Source organism: Coloeus monedula (assembly GCF_965178545.1).
Source record: "Coloeus monedula genome assembly, chromosome: 1".
Lineage (NCBI taxonomy): Eukaryota > Metazoa > Chordata > Aves > Passeriformes > Corvidae > Coloeus > Coloeus monedula.
Genome location: NC_138781.1, coordinates 74,728,825 through 74,751,519, shown reverse-complemented (window position 1 = coordinate 74,751,519; position 22,695 = coordinate 74,728,825). Strand labels below are relative to the sequence as shown.

Genomic DNA, 22,695 nt, shown 5'->3' with positions numbered 1-22,695 from the left:
AGAGAAAAGGGCTGGAAATAATGCTTATGTTCCCCTCAGAAACAGACCCCCTTTACTCTAGTATTGTAGTATAATCTTATCTCTTCACTCTCTCTAGGTAGAAAGCCTTCAATATCTAGGGAGATATTCCTGAAGAAGTATGTGACTTTTCAGATCTTTGGGTGCAGATATTTCTGCTTACACAAGTTGTACTCAGGACTTATATCCAGGAATAAATGAGAATTTCAAGAAGAAGCTTAGAAGTATCTTCCATTGTGATTGAATAACTTAAGATTCAGGACCAGTGTTTTGATTTTTGTGATAAATTCTGACACTGATATTGAGAGTCTGGTTTTTCTATAGGAACTCTGAAATAAACACAGCTTGCAGAATAATCCTGTTCATTTGTTGAACCTGTTATGCTACCATCCTTGAATTGATGCCTGGACAACTTGAAGATGAAATTCTTAATTTCAGCAAATCATTCCTCTTTGAGTAATGCATTTGTGCTTCTTTGTGCTGCGCATACTGTAAGGCTAAGGTCTCTTTTTCTGAGGGGGCATACAGAAAGTTTACCATTTCCTCTTAAATCATCATCTCCAAACACAACACCTTCCTGACTGATACAATTTCCCATCTTCATTCCCATGACATGTCATTGATTTTGTGAATGTCAATTGTTGGTCCTTCTATTTATTCTAATAAAAGCATTGCAAACTAAACATGTCTCTACCTGTTCTGGGTTACTGCACCACACAATCAAAATACATGATATAGTGGGTCATGATTATTGACAGAAGGGGTTTAGACTAGGATTTAGATCCTATTTTCAAAACCAGAATGTACCCATATATGAAGTCATTAAAGAACTTCTCTTTTTTTTTCTAAAATTCTGAGTTTAAGCAAAGTAAGCCCTACAGCTCCTATTTCTACCTTGAGCTTATCTCCATATGACATACCAAATAACTCAGTTTTTTAAAATCTGCTATTGTATTTCCAAATAGTTTTAAAAGATTTCCTCTTATTGCCGTCAGTAAATATATTGAGGTGATGCCTAAGAGATACAACTTCAAGAACTTGAGATAAGTCTTTTTCTTAAAAGGTGGACAGCTTCAGCTGTCTAATACCCACAAGAAACGTGTGAGGAAATCTTTGTTACTTCCTTTTGGTAACATAATCCCCTAGAGATATTATTTGTTATTTCACAGTCTTTAGGGGGAAGGCTCTTCAGGTTGCAGTTTATCCAATGGAAAGACCTATCAGTGTTAATCACTGACTTAAGCAGTCTTCCTTCTACTGGCATATGTGTGCAGAACTGCAAATCACAGTACTTAAAAAGTGTTTAAAAAAGGGAGACACTTGGCATTATTTGGAGCTGTCTCAAACATTTTCAAAGTAAGTATTAAATATTACTTGAAATGATGATGCTGACTACAGGGAAACACATCTTCTTGGCTGCTATGAGGCCTATGGGAGAACGGCAAATACTGGTCTTCCCAAGAGAGTTACAAGGGATCAGGTATGGTTAACACAAGTATTAAAGCAAAAAAGTATTTATATATATATATGCAATTTCAAGGTTTACTGTGCATATCATGTTCTGCTTCCCTTATAGTCTAAAACAGTAAACAGAGTTTTGCTACAACTAAAACAAAAAAGAAAAAGGCAGGATTGATTAAATACTGTTCTAAGGAGCAGAAGGTGAAAGTTTATAAACAATTATGAATCTGTTATTAAACTGAAACAAGCATATCTGTCACTTTGCACTTTCTAGGTACAATGAAAATAAAATTAATATTTTTTATATGATATAACATGAATATAAAAATAACTATTCTCTTGTTTAATTGTTCCTTTGTTTGATGATTATTTTAAAGAAAAGAAATTGAGAAAATCAATGGTAATGAAATAAAATGAATGAAATGGTATTTGGTTTCCTAAAACTACACATGAGAGAGGCCCATCGAGCATCCTCACTGTGAAACAGAGCTATTTGGCTCATTTTACATGGGGCCATTAGGTGTCACTAGGGATACAAAATTATGTCTCAAGACTTCTGACAGACAGACATCTGTTGAAAACTAAGTTTGGGAGCTTAATGTAAATTTCAATTTTGTTCTTAATTTTTGGGTAAGAAGATGATTATGATCAATATATTGAAAATGTAGACCAACGGCACCGTGCCTGGAACCCAGTAATTTTTGAAGAAAAGGACAGAAATACTATTTGGTGAAAGAGTAGAGGCATTTTAAGATGTCTCTGTCCTGGATGAAAAAATACCTCAGTCAAGCACTGGAGTAGGGATAGAGCTATTCGGTTTATGAAAGAGAAAACATCCTCCAAAGAGGCTAAAATGAGAGGTAAAAGTGCAGATTCAGCAAGGTTGAAAAAGATCCCTGTTATCAATGGCTGAGCCCAGTACTGTGCTTGTGCATTGCTGGTCTGGGCCAGCAGGACCTGCTGCAAAGGCACTGCCAGGGTTTGTGTGGCTGCTGCAGCTCCCATGGGAAGCAATTCTGGAAAGAGCAGCATGGAGGGTGTTACAAAAGGATGAAGGAAGAGCAGCTGTGTGGAGAGCAAACACTGCCTGCTGTTTCCCAGCTCTGAAGTCCAGCAAGAGTTTAATAATGTGAATCCCAGATCCCACAAAGCTCCCACAAAGTCTAGGTATTGTCCTGTAGTTCTTTTTATTCCCTGGCAGCATCACTGAAGTTGGTATGTCAATAAACTGCCATCTGTCCGTTTGCTACACTCCATTTTCACGATGTGCCATGTTGTTCTGGATTTAGTGTACTGCCAGGGGTCTGTGGAGCAAAAACAGATACACGCACAGGACAGCATTTGAAATGCTGTGTGAACTAAGTGTGCCTTTCCTTCTCATGTCATTTGGGAAAGGGTTGGGGAAGACTTATCTTCCCTGCCCTTTGGGGAATATAATTTTCTGAGACCATTCCACATCCCTCTGCATCTATGACTTGTGAGAGAGGCCTACCTTCTCGTAAGCAAACCAAACCCATGGTTGAAGGCACAAGATTTAGCAGGCATTATGCTGTAACCACAGTCACTAGAGGAAGTGCAGAGAACCTCCTGGACTCCATGGCAAAGCTGTCCTGGGTTCCCAAATGGTATTTGAGAAAGCACAGCATGCTGAATCAAACTGAAAGCTACATGTCTGCTAGAAAGGCTTTGACACAGGGCAGGGCTTTCTGTTTCTTGTGGCTAGTGAGCTAAGATTTATCAATATGGAAAAGGGACAGCAGAGAGGGGATTGTCAAAGAGCAGCAAGGGTGGGGCTGCTTGGCAAGGAAAGGGGATCCAGGGCAGGAGGTGATAAAAAATCAGAAAGGCAGGGGCTTTCCCCATAAGATATTGAATGCTGCAGTTCCCTACACTGCTGCTACAGTCCAGTGATTCCCAAACAAGCCTGTGGTGATGAGGTAGGTCAAATATCAAGCCTACAGGTTAAATCCATAAATCAGAGTCTGTAGTGTTCCTGACCAGAACGTTATTGTACATCGAGGAGTTAGTGACCACATAAAAATGGATCTGATCAGGCTGATCAGTGTGTGCAGTTTTGTGCTAAGTTATCTGCACATACTTCTCGGTATCCAGGCAGAAGTTCAGCACTATACAGTGCTGAACATATCATGTGGCTGTGGGCTAAGCTTCACCTGCTAATCATAATGGAGAACCTCACAGATGATGCTACCGGCGTATCCTTGTCTTTATCTTGAAGTGAAGCAGCATTTTTCTGTATAAGTGTACTTTCATTCATCAGTAGAAATGATAAACAGAACCTACCTATAAAAGTGTAAAGATCACACCACCAGTGAACCTCTGCATGCATGGGATATGCACAGTGTGCTGCTCCCTGAATAAAGATCCATCTAATGCTGCACTGCTTGGGGATCTGACCACTGGAAGGGACATGAATTTGTCTATGCTATCTCCTTTTCCCCTCTCATGTCATTTCCAATAAAATACAGTTTAATAATTTCCTTTCTAGTAAGTTTTTTCTAATAATTTCTAGTGTCCAAAATGAACACTTGGAATGGTGAGTTACAGTGTCCATCTCAGTGAGGTTCATGGCCAGGCACAGGCATGCAACACAGCAAGGACAAGAGACTCACAATCAAGAGACTCAGTTTAAACTCTTCTCTTGAATGAGGAGGATGTAGACCCCCATGCAGGACAGATTTGACACAAACAGTGCTCTAATTCAAGGCTTGGCAGCAGCTTCAGATGTGCCTGAGCCCATGTAGTCAAACTTGTAGGGTAGGGATGAACGTTCTCCAGAACAGAGGTTTCTGAAGTCCTGAGTGTTACAGAGGCAACGACAGAGGTTGGCTATTTGGTATATCTTCTAATACAGGAGCTTAATGGTATTAAAAGAGGTTAGTAGAAAGCAGTTAAAAGAACATCAACACATAGAGGTAGCTGACAAGAGGTAGCTGACAAGAGGTAGCTGACAACAAACAGCTGAATGATGGAACTCATGATCAAAGAATGGTGGAGATGATAAAATTTTACATGATTTTAAAGGGAGACTGAACAAAACCAGGGAAGAGAAATCCATTGAGAGGAAATAAATATACAGAAAATACTACCAGCTATTTGAGTTCCAGGACTGACAACAGCCAGTGTTAGGACCCTGAGAGCACAACCAGCTTCGGCAGAAGATTTCCCCAACACCCTCTGCAAATGGGTCTGGAGCCTGTATTGGGCACTGGCACCATTTGAGAAAGGAGGACATGAACTGTCCTTGGCCAGTTGCAGCAGACCCTGTAATGAATGACAAAAACTCACTGTATGCCAAATGTCCAGTTAGAGGAGAGCATACAGCACCTCTGCTCGAGTGTAATTAAGGAAGAGTGGACAGAGAAATGGGACAGATGTGTTTGGAGAAACAAAAGAGAGAAGACGTGGATATTATTAAGAAGGGGATGTTATTGAGAGCACAGCTGAAGGCACACTCTTGGGAGTCACCTCTGGGGCACTGCAGCCACAGGCAGCTCAGGCTGGGGCAGTGACACGCCAGAGGGACTGCAGCCTGCTGGTCACTTATGCTAAAGCAAGGACATCCCTGTGGAACTACAGCCCCTGAAGCAGACTAAAGAACAGGATAAAAGCGAGCAGCAACAGCTGCCAGAAATAGAGTCATACACCAACCCCGACCTCTTCCATTATCTCCTGCTTCATCAGAGGGACTGGGGAGCACTGAGTGTAACAAGGAAGCCGAAACTAGTAAGCATAGCTTGTTACATTGGTTTTGTCAATACTCAAATCAACAACAAAAATTTTATGTTAATCAGCAAGAAATTAGGTGAAACTCCCCAGGTCAAGGCTGCTGCCCATGACAGAAGCCTGTTTCAGCCTAGACATAGCACTGAAGTACACTGTAAGTTCCTGTCTCCCGTTCTGCCTCCTGACAGACCTCAGACCCAAGCCTCAACTCCAGGCCCATCTCTTTTGCTCATAAGTGTATGACAGAGCTCTGAGTGCACTAATGAATTTTTAATAGTCCTGCTCAGCCATACCTGGAGCTTCTCCCACACCTGTGACCACAGGAGCTCTAAGCTATGTGCTGGACTTTCAGTTCCCCTCTGTATTACATCAGAGGTGTGTGAGTCTGCAGTTCAAACACAGCTGTGCCCACTCCTGGCCAAGGACTCCTAGAGTGACCTTGGCCCTGCCCTGTGATCACTGGACCCAGACCTACCTCTCCTGTATGAATTGGCTTTGTAGTCAATGTTTTCTTTGCACCTGCCTCAAAGCCATGACATTGCCTTATGATCTGGAGTGCCCGTGATCTCTGGGCCTGCTCTGCTCAGCTGCTGAGCCCTGGCTGGTGAGGCTTCTGCACTGCCAGCTGTGGCATCCCCCTTGACTCCTGGTTCGTTCCTCCTTGGGAAAAGCTGGCCCTTGCCGCTCCCTGACAGTGAGCTCAGTCCTCCCTGAGCTCTTTGCCAAGCACTGAGGAGCCTGGGTCTCCAGTCACACAGGGCCTTGTCCTCACAAACCTTCCTGATCTCCACAAAGCACTCACTCATTACTCAGAGCCAGGCTCCTGAGTGAACCCTCTTCCACCCAGCCAGACCACGCTTCCTGGCTTTCTCCTGACAGCCTCTGGGGCCTGTTGGGGTGGCCTGACCACCTCACTCAGTTCCCTACCTCTTGTGCCGTGTCCGTTTCCTATGCACTGTCCCTGTCTCTACGTCCCCTGAAACAGCCCACTAACAGCCCTCAGCCAGTGTGTCCCTCTAAAGTGAGTCCCTGCCAAGTGCAGGTCTCCTTACGGAGCAAGAGCACACTGTCCTCAGAGGGGAGGCTGCTGGTCTGAGTCCTGAAGGCACTAGAAGCCCTCAGTGGCCCTGATCTTCCATGGGACCTGTCCCACCTGCCCAAAGCCCAGGACCTCATATGAACCCCCAAGGGGCCATCAGCCCCTGCCCTAGTGGCACCACATCAGGGGCTGTTCTCCTGTTCCTGCCTGGCCATGAGACTTCCTGAGACCAATTTGTGCACTAATTTCCTGGCTTGAACTTGAGCCTACTCTGTCACCATTGACCTGCCTGGTAGTCACTGGATCTGATTGCAGCCCTCACTTGTGGAGAGACTTCCCAGCTCGATTTTGGACATGCCCTGTCGCTATATTGGCTCATGTTCTGAAGGCTTGGTTGTACCTGTCACCCTTTCAGGGTCTGTCCTTTTCTCTTGCTCAGGTGCTTGCTGGGACCTGCTCAGTGAGCCTCCCATTCCACAGGGAGCAAACTCTCATTGCTCCCTAACCCTAGGCTCTGTAGATGCACCATGGCCCTGGTTCTTCTCACAGCTGTGTCCATGGCTGTTGATGGACACTGTGACATTTGGTTCCATTTCCCTGTGGTCAGATATTGTGCTGTGGCATCTAACAGTGAGGGCACTGCCCTCCCTGGGGGCTGACCCTTGGCTCAGCTCACCGTCCTCATGGAGCAGCCCTGCTCCTGCTGCTTCTGGCAGTACAGCCAACTTTCCACCCAAAATATTGCCTGCTTATTCAGACTATAGCTCTCCAATGTGACTACAAGGATATTCTAGGAGATCATCCTGAAGGCCCTACTGAAGTCAGGTGTACAATATCCTCTGCACTCCCTTTGTTTCTAGAACAAGCTGCCCATCTTAGAGGCCAATGATGTTGGTTAGGAGAGATTTGTCCTTGGTAAATCTGTGCTGGCTTTCCCCATCATTTTTTATTCCTTCACATGTCTCAAAATGTTCTCAGGAGGCTTTGCTTGGAAGCCTTCTGCAGGGATTTGAAGTCAAATACAATTGTACACCAGGGTGTTAGTGACCCACATAGCACCTGACAAGAGAAGGCACAGGCCTGAACTTGCCGAGTGTGTAGGTTGGCTCCCCATCCTGTGCTGTCCTGCACATTGCCTTGGGCTGCAGGATGACCTTTGTGTGCAATCAGAAGGGAGGAACCTGTAGGTAGCTCCCATTCAGCATGAGTGACTGCATCCCCTTTTCACGGCGATTCCAACAACAGGGAACAAGTCTGTTGGTTTAGGGACAGCTCCACAATGAAATGCCTGGAAGAGGAAAGGGCAGCAGAGCTGTAGCTGCCCTCTTTCTTGGGACAAGCATTGTCAAATAAGGATGTGTGACTGAACTGTTCATACTGCTTTGCACAGCTGTGCTGGACAGGACAATTCATTGCCAGCTGTCCCAAGTAGTCTTCCAAGTGCAGGAAGGTTTGCTTACTCTCTCTAGACCCCATGTCAAGCAGACTGTGCAAGACCTTTTAGTGTTGATGCTATGCTGACAGTCTGCTCTGATGCAGTTTTTCATTTGCTCTTGGGTATATTCTGTTGCTTAAAACTGGCTTTGCATTAACTCCTGGTCTGAGCACAGAAAACCACACCAGACCCCTCAGAAAGAGCATGGCTTCCCTTTAGCATACATTATCACAGCAGAGCTTATTATCCTCCACACATTTGCTTATTATGGGTGTGTTCTGAATCTGAAACTCCAATTCTTGGGAGAGAAAACATGATTTCTGTGTAACTTATGGAACAAAGCTCTGCATTAAATGCAAACAACGCTGTTCTGCAGGTCTGGAACCAGGACACTATACAGAAGTCAAATTCACCAGGTATAAAAAACCACTGGGGTAATTTTTATTCAATTCTTTCAGTGTGATGATGTGAAAAAAATGATTACTGATAAAAGTGCAGCTTCTTCCTGAATCTGTTTGTAGGTCCTAAAATACAGGCCATATGTCATGAGCTGGACTTGTGATACAGGTCTGGACACTTCTGTAATTCATGTATGGCAGCCCAGACTAAGGGAATGGGAATCATGGTTGTGTAGCACAGAGTCTTGAAGGACATTTGGAAAGCAGATTTCACTGAGTTAAAGACACTGACCAGCTCTTACATGCAGCAGTGGAAGACCAGTGTGGTAGAACTAAACCCTGATGAACACAAAGTGGTCCTGAACAAAAAAGGGATAAAGAGTGAAAATAGTGGCATAAATCTGAGATGCACTATAAACAATGTGAGAAAACAGCTTATTTGGTGAAGACACACAGGTTTGAAGAATCAGAGTTTGTCACATTGGAAGGAAACTATAAGGACATTGAGTTCAGCTCTCTGCTCCTTGCAGGACTTCCTATAAATAAACCATATGACTAAGAACATTGTCCAGACACTCACTGAACTCTGACATGCTGGGTGCTGTGACCACTTCCCTGAGGAGCCTGTTTCAGGGTGTGACTGACCACCCTCTGGATGAAGAACATTTTCCCAGTGTCCAATCTAAGCTTCCCTTGATGCAGCTTCATTCCATTTCCTCGGGTCCCATCACGGGTCATCAGAGAGAGGAGATCAACACCTCCCCCTCCACTGCCCCCATTGAGGAAGTTGTAGGCTGAGATGAGATCACCTCTCAGCCTTCTCTTCTCCAAGCTGAACAAGCCAAATCACCTCAGACAATCCTTGTAAGTTTTGTCCTTGAGGCCTTTCACCATCTTTGTCACCACACTCTTACAGTGTGATGTCCTTCTTACATTGAGGTGCCCAAAACTGCCCCCAGCACTCGAGGTGAGGCCACATCAGTGCAGAGCAGAGTGGGAAAATCATAGAATCATAGAATGGTTTTGGTTTCAAGGGACATTAAAGATCCCCTCCACCTTTGGCAGGGTCAATCACCTCCCTCAACTATCTGGTGATGCTGTGCCTGGTGCACCCCAGTATGTGGTTGGCCCTTTTGGCTACCAGGACACACTGTTGACTCATATTCAACTTGCCATCTACCCAAACCCACAGATCTCTCTGTGGAGGGCTGTTCTTAACCTCTCATCCTCCAATCTGCACTTGCAATGAGGATTAGCCCATCACAGATGGAGAATCTTGCAATTACTTTTGTTAAATTAAATACATATGGTGACTGCTGAGCTCTCCAGTCTATCCACATCTCTTTTTAAGACCCTTGAGGGAGTCCACAGCTCCTCCTAGTTCAGCATCACTGCCATATGCCCACTTTGGCACGTTCTCTTCATCTTTTTCATCATCAGCTTAGAAGGATGACTGGTAATCATTATTTTGTGGGCACAAAGCTTAAAAGGAAAGCAACGTGTGATACATACCCCGTGACTTGAAGTCGAGGCACACCTCCCACTATTTAATATGTCAGGTTTTCTTCTGGCTGCCTAGCACTAGAAAGCACTTCTGCCTGTCCTGATGTCTGTGTTACCACCTCATGTCCTGAGCTACACACTGACAGGGAACAATTCATCAAGGGGAATGTAGATTTATATGGCACATTTATTTTCACAAGAGAAAGCAGAATGAGGCAAAGAACACTGGACTGCCTAAACTTTTGGCAGCAGTACAGGAGCCTACTCTTCTTATCAGAGATCACAGTTATGTCCCATATATTCTGAAGAATTATGTTGTACAGGCTTTGGGATCTTCCTCCTCTCTTCCCCCATTTCCCCCCTCCCCCCCGTTTTAGAAATCACACAGTGCTTTGCAGAGGTCAGAATGGTTTCGTAACTGTTTGTCCATTCTATTGTTTCAATACAGAACAATAGCTTTTGTAAGGGAAATGCTTTTATAACCAAAATATATTTGCTATTGTATATTATGATTGTCCCACAGACCATGAACACTCCTCTAGCTGGATTTCACCGTTCCTCCATCATCTGTCAGGCCATTGAGTTACTCATGGAAGATCTGAGAGATACAATGCAAGTGCATACACAAATACATTTGGAACTGACTGTTTTTTACTTTGTCTAATTATGGTCTGCTGTTAACCCCTGAGAATAAAACACTTTGCTATAAAACCACACTCATACAAAGAAAATGTTTCTTTTTTGACTTTCATCTCAATTGTTTTTGTCACATGCACCCTTTTTTATTTCCCCAGTTTTGTTAGTAGAATAAAAGGCTAGGTCTTGTTCTCCCTTCTATTCTGTCTAGCATGGCCGCATTTTGTACATTCAAAAAGGATCATCTGAAAGAGAGTTCTGGTCTATTACTACAACCATAATAATAAACTGACTAATTACTGACATATTGACTAATAACTGCTAATTATGTGTGACATCACTAAGGTTTTCACATTTTTTGTTTTTACTACCATCCCCCTATCTACTTGCAAATGAAGCATTATTTCCTGGCCTTTTCTCCAGCCCAATGGCCCTGATGTACTGGTGAAAAGCACTGTAATACAGAATAAAAAACTAATATTTGTTGTCCCTTTCATCGAACACGAACCCATTGAAGCAAAAAAGTGACCTAATACCATTAATTTATTTTTATGGTGTCAAAAGTCAAACTTCTGAAGGGCAACAATGGGTGGGTCACAACTCGGACTGTATAAATTCCCCAGGGCTCAGCCAGTATACCCACATACAGCTGGAAAGCTGTATTGTCTTTGGTGCTGAGGCTTGAAGGTAAGCATTTCTCTACGAAAATTTACCTTTTCACTCTATTATTTCTTGTTTCTGACTAAACTTAAAAAAAGATAAATTATTGTTCTGTGTTTGATATTTTTCAGGACAGAATATTTACATGATATTCTCTACAAATATTACCTGTGTATACGCATTCTACACTATTTTATTATGTGGAAAATCTGAATATTTGTGGCTTTGGAGAGATTTTTAAGTTATTCTTTGTGGTTAAAATATTATTTTGTGCTCAAAACATGATTTTATTTCAGAACATCTTATCCTCCCATTCAGTATCTTTTAAGATTGATTTTGACAGACAAGTAGTAAGTTTTCTTGCTTGACCTCTGGTTCAAAAGAGTGCATCGAGAGCAGAACTGTAGCGTTAAGTGAATTTGCTAAGTTTATTATAGTGTGAAATTTCTCTAAGAGTTGCATTCCTGAAAAATACGGTTGGTGAACACAAGACAACATGGAAAGGTGCATGGGTGGACAGATGTACAGTTTTTAAACAACTTATAAAGTTGGGAAAGTGAGAGAAATAAGTGTATGTCTGTATGTGTATATCGAAGAGGACAGTCACAAAACACTTTGGTGGAGCTTAACACTACAAAGAGAAACTTGAGAGCCCAGCATTTAGCTCCTACCTAAGGGGCTGGATTTTGAAAAACAACAATTTGATTTATCAGACAGGTTATAATCTGAGAAAATAAAGCATAATTAAGCAAAGCAAACTATATCTGAAAGCACAATACAATGAAACATGAATTTTGTGCATCAGTCTTGCTCCTAGACTAGGTGACCTTAGATGAATTGTATTGCCTATACATGCTTCCATTACTAAAACAAGTGTAAAGCTATGGGCCTTTGAAGATCTACTGACAGTAAGTACTGTGCAACAAATAGATACTTTACTACATCTACTTACTTTTAAAAAATAAAAATGGCCAGCCTCTGCTTTTACCTATATCTGTCCAAACCTAGAGCAAGTGCAAGTATAATTTGCATTTAAATTTCCAGCTTTGCAAGTATATCAAAGAGATAATATTTACTTGTTTTCATCAAGCTGCTACGAAGTACTAAGGAATTCTAGCTCTCAGTGAGTGAAAACAAGTACAGACAATTGTTGTTTGACTGCTTTGAAAAGGTAAACAGAAATCACACACAGATTCCAGACCTCTGAGGAACAGTTACAAAAAAGGTAAATGTATAGAAATGCAGAAGGAAACAGATTTGTGAAAACAGAGTTTCTAACATGCAAGAGAGGTGACACAGCAATGGACATGTTAACATAGAATGATTTCCAAACTACTTGTTTATATTTTATTGCCTGAAAACTCCTATTAAAGTGTGTGTGCTGTGTGTGCTGTGTGTGCATGGTATTCCCACCATTACATTGTTATTGTATTTCTGCTCTTTGCTCCAGGCACTGCTGTTGCACAATGGGCTCCATCGGTCCAGTGAGCACGGAAGTTTGTTGTGACATATTCAGGGAGCTGAGAAGCCAGAGTGTCCAGGAGAATGTCTGCTACTCCCCTCTGCTCATCATTTCAACCCTGTCCATGGTCTACATAGGTGCCAAAGATAACACCAAAGCTCAGATAGAAAAGGTGAGACTACATTTAAGAATTTAAACCCTCCTGCTGCTCAGGATAATGTTGCTCGGAGGCTAAAAAATGTGTGGTGTCACACATGGTGACACAAAAGCTGTGGCCACCTCAAACTCCCATAGTGTTAAACAAATGCATCAGCCTGAAATCTTGAAACTGGATTTAAATTTTATCATTGTTAGCAGTAGAATTCTCAAAGATGAAAGCACATTTGAGTGATCCTTTGTTTATATAAGGAAAGGAGACAAAATCTCTAGGGAAAGAGCCAAAACATATTCCCAGACTGCAAAGTGTTTCATGTGTTTCCTACAGCTCTCACTATCTTGAAAGAGAGTGGCTGGCTTGTTACCTACAAGAAAGTTGGTATTATTGGTAGCACACAGTGGAGCTGATTCCTAGATGTTCAATAGAAAAAAGGATCATCTAAGCAGGCAACAGTAGGCATGGCTATTCAGAGATGGTACAGATAGATTGCACTTTTTGAGTCATCCAGCTTCTCTGTTAGTTAATAGGTTTGCTTCAAACATTGTGTGTTAATCTCAGTTGCATAACCTTTCTGTTGTCATACCAGTTATTTCAACTACTGTTATTCTTAATTACAGGCTATCCACTTTGATAAAATCCCAGGATTTGGAGAGAGTACTGAATCTCAGGTACAGAAATAATTTCATCTCCCTCTCTATGTCAGTTTCTCCTGGGAGCAAAAACTATCAGATAAAGTAATCTCTTAGCAGTTCCAGCCCTACTCCAATGTGCAGCTAGCGCTCCTCATCCAGCATTTGGGGAAACACTTCATTCATAAGAATGGACAGGGGAGGAAGGTAAAAGAGGATTCAGAGCAAGCATAAAATGAAACCCATCACCATAATATTGGGCCAACAGGGGGAAATTGTAGATATTTGTATGATTAGGCAAAGTAGCTGGGTGCTACTGGTTAAACAGGACTGGTTGGGAACAAAGGAAAGCCTATGTGATCTGCTGGAGCTATATTACCGTGGCAGGTAATTAAAAGCCCCCCCACCCCCAAAAGGTATGAGGAAATTACAGTAGAAAACCATCACCTAATTGTATATATTACAAAATTACTACATCAGCATAGGATGAACAGTTTTATAAGAAGAAGCATCTGAACTACTCTACTCTTTTCATATAGGATGTAATAGCTCCTCATTATTAAAACCAGGATAAATCATCTATCTTTTTATTTGTATTCATGTCAATCAGTGCGGCACATCGGTGAGCATCCACACTTCACTTAAGGACATCTTCACCCAAATCACCAAACCAAGTGACAATTATTCGATCAGCATCGCCCGTAGACTTTATGCTGAAGAGAAATATCCAATCCTGCCGGTAAGTTGCTCTAAGATGTGATCTGAATGTCAAAGCTGTAATTTTCTGTAATGCAAAAAGCACTGTAAAAAGTCTAGGTTCTGCTAAAGAAATTTTCTTCCACATGGAATGATTCTCTTTATCACAGCCCTAAACCTTGGGAGCCTTGAGAGAAAATGTGACTAGCCAAAAAGATGTTTGTGCAAAGTACAATAAAGATCCAATCAGGTTAAGGTATAATTAATAAAGGTAATTTTTGTTGGCAAGAGATTAACTCCAACTCTTTTCTCACCTTGCAAAACAAACCTGAAAAATAACTTCAGGTTCTCAAAAATATTGCAAGGTTTTCCATTGAAAGGAACATTTAATTTGAAATTAAAGGAAAATACCATTGTAAAAATTAAAATTTTAAATTGGGCAAAATGAAAAAAACCCCATACTTAACTGAAGTGAATGTTGGTTTTGGATCAAACTCAGTTCGGGAAAACATTGATTAAAATCTTAAAAATTGCTTGAAACTGTGCATGTGAAACCTTAAGATGCTTATAAACTAGCTTATGGTTTACTGATTAGCCTTAATAAGCATATTGCTCATATCTGTTAATTTCATTCTTGCCTTTTGCATTTGCAAAATGCTTTGACATTCTGATCTGAAAATGGCATGCTCTTTCTTTGCAGGAATACATACAATGTGTGAAGGAACTGTATAAAGGAGGTTTGGAATCTATCAGCTTTCAAACAGCTGCAGAAAAATCCAGAGAGCTCATAAATTCCTGGGTTGAAAGTCAGACAAATGGTAAGAGGAAGCCAACTATCAGCATAGGTATTTTCCCTTCTGCCACCATGTTTGAACAACATATGAGAACACTTAAGTCAGGTGCTGAAAAACCAAAGCCTTTCCCTCTGCTCCTTCTCCTGGATAATAGATAAGTTTCCAGATACAGAACTAGCATATAACAATTTTTTTTTCCTCAGACACACTCCTGTTAGAGGACTCTCTCTATCTGTAGAGGCTTTGTAGAAATGTAATACTTCCATTCCTGATAAAAGGGACAGTACTAAGATATGCTTTGTACACATTGATAAATTGTTTGACACCAATGTTTCAACTTTTCTTTGAAGCAAAAAGTATTAAATGTTTGGTTGGGAGACCATCCTGGGATAAAAGGTTCCAATGGTTCTTCCTGTTGTCACAAAATACACTCATTTTGTAACAAGTAAATCTCTGGCTCTTTTATCTCTCACTATAATTCTTTATAGGGAGAGAAACTACAGCCATTGTCAACGGCAGTAAGAAAATCAACCTTGGAACTACAAGATAACAGCTACAAAACCAGAATAATGTCCCTGCTACACCCTCCTTCCCACAAGTCCTGTACCCTCCATTTAATGTTGTAATTGCCAAGTAAGATGTGTTATACACAGATACATTATACATGTTCTTTCTTCCTATGCATTCTTGAAGGGACAATCAAAAATATCCTTCAACCAAGCTCTGTGAATTCACAAACTGACATGGTCCTGGTCAGTGCCATTTACTTCAAAGGATTGTGGGAGAAAGCATTTAAGGAAGAAGACACCCAGACAATTCCTTTCAGAATTACTGAGGTATGTGGGTGTACAACACTCTAAAGGTGTCACCTTCTAGAATTTATGAAGGGAGTAGACAAGTTGTTGTACAATCTTCCTGAAAAAGAGCAATTATCAGCTTTAACCGTAACTAGGCATTTCTACACTCTAGGAATAATCTTTGTGAAAACTGTATTGTTTTCTTCGGTTTTGCAGCAAGAAAGCAAACCTGTGCAGATGATGTCTCAGATTGGTACATTTAAAGTGGCAGAGATCCCTTCTGAGAAATGTAGGATCCTGGAGCTTCCATATGCCAGTGGGCGGCTGAGCCTGTGGGTGCTGTTGCCTGATGACATCTCTGGGCTGGAGCAGGTACGGCCCTGGCAGCTGGGTTTCAGAAAACTACAAACATGGTGAAATTTAGGTGCTGAAAAGCTCTTCACAACAAAGTTATCTTAAAGCACATCACCAGCACAGATCTGAATACTGGCAACATGGGATTGTTGCATAGAGGCACGCAGCTGTCTCAGTGGTCCTGCAAAAGTTTGTGCTGAGGATAGATTGCTAAGCAACTGCTTTAGTGGGTAAAATTTTTGTCACTGCAGAACAGATTCTTCTCAGATAAGAAGCTGCTACTCCAGCAGCTTGACCTCCACAGCTTTTATATCTCAATTCCTGCATCCTGAGGAGCTTCCTGAGAAGGTCATATTAGCTCGAGTATTTGTAATTATTGAATAGTTTGACAGCCTTCAGCATGCTTCCTTCATACCTTCAAAAATTAAACTATCTAAAAATTGAATATGAGGGGTACTGGAATGGTTAAAGCAATGTCAGAAAGTAAAACTTACATGACATATTGTTATTGATATGGACAGAATATGGGCATGGGATATTGTCATTGGCCGGAATGCAGTTTGAATAGGAACAGTTATGTTATAAATCAGCATTCATTGAAATGATTGCACGCTAACTCAAAGAACCTAAATTACAAAAACAAAGAGTCATTTGAACACAGCTAGATTTCTTCAGTAGTAACTGACAGCTCACTTATTAGTGATGAAATTTAGCTGGGTTCAAATGCCTCTAGATACTTCAGGTATTAGTAATTGGTTACCATTAACATTTCCTTACTTGGAGGTCTTAAATGTAGATAGAGCTTACAATTCATAAGCACAGAATGATTTTGGAATATATTTCTAAAGAAAAGAAGATAAATAGGCAAGATCTTTGGTGAAATTTGCTGAGTATCCATCTAACTAAGACTATTAATTTGCAGTAAGCCTATTAAAGAAATAGGAAGCAGGACAGAGAAGAGAGAGTCATGGTTTGCTTTCCTCTTCTAGACACATGAATCTGTATATATCCAGAAAATACACCATGGCAAGAGCAGTCAGTTTAATGGTACTGCATTGCTACAAAAGAGGTTGTGCTCTCATCCCAAAGATCTAATTTGTTTGCTTCTTTGCAGCTTGAGGCCGCAATCACCTTTGAAAATCTCAAGGAGTGGACCAGTTCTAGTAAGATGGAAGAGAGGAAGATTAGAGTTTATCTCCCCCGCATGAAGATTGAGGAAAAATATAACCTTACATCTGTCTTAAAATCCTTGGGTATCACTGACCTGTTCAGCTCATCAGCCAATCTCTCTGGCATCTCTTCAGCAGAGAGCCTGAAGGTGTCTGCAGCATTCCATGAAGCATCTGTGGAAATCTATGAAGCAGGCAGTAAGGGAGTAGGCTCATCAGAAGCTGGGGTGGATGGCACAAGTGTCTCTGAAGAGATTAGGGCTGACCACCCTTTCCTCTTCTTGATCAAGCACAACCCAAGTGACAGCATCTTGTTCTTTGGCAGATGCTTTTCCCCTTAAAGAGAGGAAAGCTGAAAGAGTTTCTGTCCCTCACAGCAAGACCTAAAGTGCTGCAGTATCAAGTGTAAAAAGAAACACAGACTTTATCTTTCATCCATATTTTCTAAAACCAGAAGGCTTTATTTAAAACAAAAAAAAAAAGGTTAAGGCAGAGAAATTATGCCATGAAAACAGCCTTTGCCTTTCCTTTCTGCAGAGTATTATTATTTACTCATGGATGTTCAGGGATTAAAATTCTGACTTAAAGTAAGCATGGGCATTAACAGAGATGCTCCTGGTGCAATTTAACAACAATAGTGCCAAATCATCACACTGAAAAAACACAACACCTTTTTTTTGAAAAAAAAATGCGGTCTTCTAACTAAGCCAGGTTTCCCTATGGACAAATTTTATGGTGACTCCTCTGGAATAAGTCACTCAAAATTTCCTAGATTAAACTCTAAACTACCACCAACCATACCTACTCTGACAAAGCAATTGAGTATTCTTTCTACTCCTGATACTGCAATGCTCTTCCTCACTTTCTAAAGATGCATTTTAGGAATTTTATAATTCATATTTCTTCTTAAGTCTTGTGGCACAATCATCATGACCAAACATGGCAGGTTGCTATTCAAATTTTCTCCATATATCCCTGCCTAAATGGGTCTTGTGGATGTACACTTTTGCTCCTTTAATCAAAATAAAAATTTATTTAAGCAAATGCATTTCATTTGGAGTATTTTAAGTACACCTAGGACAGGGTAATCCTGGTTATGTGTACAAATCTGGGGCTTTGGGCAGATGGCAAGCTGGACATGAGTCAGCAGTGCCCTGGCAGCCAGGGGGGCCAACTGTGTCTTGGGGGGCATCAGGCACAGCATCGCCAGCTGGGCAAGGGAGGGGATTGTCCCACTCTGCTCTGCACTGGGGCAGCCTCACCTTGAGGCCTGGGGGCAGTTTTGGGCTCTACAATATAAGAAGAACATCACACTGCTGGAGTGTATACAGAGGAGGGTGACCAAAATGGTGAAAACGCTCAAGGGCAAAACTTACAAGGAGTGTCTGAGGTCACTTGGCTTGCTCTTCTTGGAGAGGAGAAGGTTGAGGGGTGACCTCATCACAGCCTACAACTTCCTCAGTGGGGCAGTGGAGGGCGAGGTGCTGTTCTCCTCTGTCTAGTGACCAGCAAGAGCATGAGGAAATGGAAAGAAGCTGAATCAGCTGTGAGGAACGATCACATTAGGAAAAGTCTCTTCATCCAGAGGGTTGGTCACTGGAACAGGCTTTCCCAGGGATGTGGTCATTGTGCCATGTCTGTCAGAGTTCATGGAGTATCTGGACAATGCTCTTAGGCATATGGTTTATTTATAGATAGTTCTGTGAGGAGCAGGGAGTTGGACTCAGTGATCCTTATGAGTCCCTTCCAACTTGAAATACTCTATGTTTCTGTGATTCTTCTGAGTTGGTGCAATGATTTCAGGGAAGTGAGAAATGAGAGTCTGTCTTAATTCTGGGTTAAGATGCAATATTGAGACCAATTTTCTGCCAGGAAGGGACCAGCATGACCCTTACTCTCTTATGCATGCCATTCAAACTAGTCAGATATAACAATTCCTGCACAAACCATGATTCATCCAGTTTCTCTGAAAGAGGAGTTGATAAGCAGTGTGGAAGGCAGCTGGATATGTGCAGAATCTACATGTCACTGAGATACAGCACTGCCTCAGAGAACACAGGGGAAAGGGAAATGGGAAGGTGGTTTTTACTTATCCTTGTGGTGTGCTTACAAAGCTGTATGGGCTTTTATTCAGAAGCTAAAGAGAATAATCATGCTAGGAGATGGGATGTCTACGGCGAGTTACAGTTTTTCTCTGGATTTAGTTATTCATCTCTTTGTCACTGAAGAGAGAAAGGAAACAGAACTGTGAGGAACTGTCACAAAGAAGTACCAGGAAAGTGAAACAGAAAGATTTTGGGGAGTGCAGTTGCTGCAAGAAGGCTATGCTCTTTCCTGATTCCAGTAGGTACAGCATAGCACCAGTGCTGGGAGGACTGTGGTGGAATGCTTTTCAGTTCCACCACACAATATTTGCTTGTTCTACTTGTTCTGGCTTCTCCTGCTCCATCCTCCAAAATAACACATACTTTGGCGGGACCTAGGGGACACAACTTGCTGGTAGCAAACATGGTCTTGCAAAAGAACAAAGATAACATGACACCACCTTCACAGGTGTGTAAATAGTTCAAATATGTTCCTTCACTTTCCTTTATCTTAGTTGATTGCTGATCAAGAGATAACAAATGGGGAAATTTATTGCAAGAGAGCTAACAACGTGTTTAGTATTGTCCTAGAGTTTCTGTTGATCTGGTCATGGAAATAGGGCACCTAAATTCTTAAGGACACTTAAATTACAGCAGATTTGTTCTACTCTTCTGCATTATTTCTGCATTATTTCCAGGTTGTTTTAGTTTTTATCAATTAAAACATACTTCTTCACAAACAGAAGAAATGAAGAAGTACATCTGCTCCTGTACATAGACAGATATTTTCAGTGCTACCTCCCGATTTCTGTTGACTTCAGCTGCCAGCACAGCAATGAGCAGTCATATTCTTGTCCTCAGCAGTCACTTCCTTAAAAGAAAAAAACCCCATGTATTCCCAGTCCTGTTTTCAGAAACCATTTTGGAATTTGGCAAATCATACCCCCATTAAAGAATGGATGCTGAAGTCCTCAGATCCCTGGTAGAGAAACATTTGTTTGAATGCTAAAAATTTCAACAGCCTTCCACACCTGAGGTACTGTAGCTTCTGTAATAACAGGCACCCAAAGTACAGGCACCTAAAGGAAGAACCCTGGATCTAGCCCCAAGCTGTGTGCCAGATATCAGACCTCCACCACTCAGCATGGAACAAGTCCTCTCCTTTGTGCCAAGGAATGAGGCTACAGCTTCTTCTCTCCATCCTCAAAGAAGCAAAATAGCGCCATGTTGTATTGGGTTGACCCTGAGTTGATGGACAGTCTTTAAGACCAATTACGCTTCTCACAATTTACATATTTAAACCGCACAGACAGGCGGGACTTCCCCTTTTTGTCGGAGCTCGCTTGCTGGGAGGTGGGGGCAGCTCGGAGCCTCCCGGCCCCGCCGGGCCGGGCTGGGGCCACTGCCCCTTTCCCCCTTTCCCAACGCTGTGGCACGGACCCTGGGTGGCTGGGGGGGGACTGCCTCAGAGCCACAGGCAGCTAAACCCAGCCATGGACTGCTCACAGCTAAACCCATCCAGCGCGGCTTCTGGGGACCGGCGGGTCCCTCTCCTCTCCATGCGGAGTCGGCGGAGTCAACGGGAGCCGGCAGAGCCTCCTGTCTGCAGCCAGCACACTTCGTGCTGAACTGAAGAAGACACCACGCAGCCAGCAGCACAAAGGGAGCGAGGCTTTCCCCACCGTAAAGGCCGAACAAGAACACTCTTCAGCATGGCGGCGTCAGAGTCAGAGAGAAAGAGAAGTGAGTCCCGTGGGACGGAGCTGGAAATGGCGACGGGAGAAAAGAGGGCGGTGCCGCGATTCTGGCGGGCAGCTTAAAAGAAACCTTCTTGCATGCCGTGGTAAGAAACTGTAATACCACAAACTGTTTGTCTCTTTAATCCATTTGAAGAACATGGGGGGATGGAGTATCTTCGTGTGCCTGTGAAGATTGTGAAGAATGCCGATGCCAGGCTTTATAGTAGTAAGAGGCTGTTAGAGACTTGTGGCGAAGAAGAGCCTTTGTGTGCAGGCCAAAAGAACTTATCCTTAAAAAGATGAATAACCCCATGTGATGGCCCATGTTTTGCAGTGTGAAGGAACTGTGAGATTTTTCATGGGAGAGATGTTCTACACACAGCAGATTGTTTGTTTCCGGGCGGATCTGCTGTTGGTGGCAGTTTGGGAACCACGTGCAACTGAAGGAAAAACCCTTTTTTCCCTTAAGCATAAGAGAGAGACTTTTCAAGAACTGGAACGCTGACTAACATCCCATGTTCTGTTATCCCTTGTGTGAGCTAGGTAAAAGGAGAGAAGTGCTGGGGGGGGGGGGGGATTTGCTTTAATTTTGTTTTGTTATTGTCTCTTTACTTTTAATTCTATTAGTAATAAAACTCTTTCATTGTACTGCAACTGTTTAAGGTTTGTGCCTGCTTTGCTTTTCTCCTAATTCTTATCTCACAGAAAGAAAATGAGTAAGTAATGAATACTTTGAACCAAAACCACTACATTTAATTGGTGTTTCTGCCCGGTTTCGAACTCAACCCGCTACACATGTCTTAGAGACTTCAGCTTTCTGCTGCCTCATGAATTACAGGTGCATTATGCTCTTGGTTACCCACAGAATGTCCTTCAGCACAAGTATGGAAGAAGGCTCACACAGATTTAGGATCCGTCATTAGAGGCTTTTATTGCTCTACCACCACACCCCATATACATTTGTAATTTCAAGCATGCAAAGAGAAAATTAATGCAAAGGATTACTGAGTTGTGCCAATACAAGACCACACTTGCTTGCTTTCTTGTGGTCTTACAATAGGAAGGTAATTCCATAGAGATGACAGAATTACTGTTTATTCCAGGACTAATCGTTCTAATACATAAAAATGCAAGTAATATTGCTGGGTTGAACAAAGTCCGTTATTTGCAAAAGTTGGTCTCCTGAAGTTCACAGAGTTAGAGAGTAACTTGTGTTGGAACGGGCAGCTGACAGTCACCTGGTCTTAACTTCAAAAACACATCAGGGCCCTTCCCAGCCAAATGTTGCATATCTTTAAATTTGGAGAATCCACAATGTTAGGACTAATTTCATTTTAAATATCAATACAAATATTACTAATGTAGAAGCAGTGTAGACTATCTAGCCACCTCAGCTTTCTCTCACCAAATGAGAGTTGGTCACACGTGAGAATGAGCCCCACCAGTTCCTTCATTTTGATTCTCCCATGCCCAGTCCACAAAGCTCTCACTGTTTTCCCTTACTTTTAAACCTCTTGGAGCCAATACAGAATTCCTCTGAAAATCCCAAGGAGTGTTTGGTCACCACGTGAACAGCAAATTCCTAGGATGGTTAAAAATGCTAAGGAACAAAAGGGAGATAATAGCTTCATGCTACACATTTTTAGTCCAGAAGCATAATTTATACTTTATCTACATTTTATTATATGGGAATATTATTGGGATATTGTTTGCACCTGGCCTCTCTTTCCTCACTGTTACAGTATTAAACATCACAAGAGAAAGAGTTTAATACCATATAGTCCAACTGTCTTGTGAAAGGAACAAACACTCTCCAATTGCATGCTACTCTTAGGAAAAAAAAAATTCCAAACTAATTTTGTGCTCTTATTTCTTTAATTCATCTATCACTTACTTTTTCTAAATGCTAGCAATAGCATC

General features: G+C 42.0%; 1 protein-coding gene across 1 annotated transcript; it reads left to right on the top strand.

The window, feature by feature from the left end:
• Positions 1-12,360: 12,360 nt before the first annotated feature.
• Positions 12,361-17,293, top strand: LOC309579236 (ovalbumin-like; the record flags this gene model as incomplete). Its single annotated transcript, XM_082292434.1, has 7 exons — positions 12,361-12,528; positions 13,131-13,181; positions 13,753-13,881; positions 14,539-14,656; positions 15,326-15,468; positions 15,646-15,801; positions 16,898-17,293. The coding sequence occupies 7 exons, from the start codon at positions 12,361-12,363 to the stop codon at positions 17,291-17,293; spliced, it is 1,161 nt and encodes a 386-aa protein (XP_082148560.1).
• Positions 17,294-22,695: the final 5,402 nt, after the last annotated feature.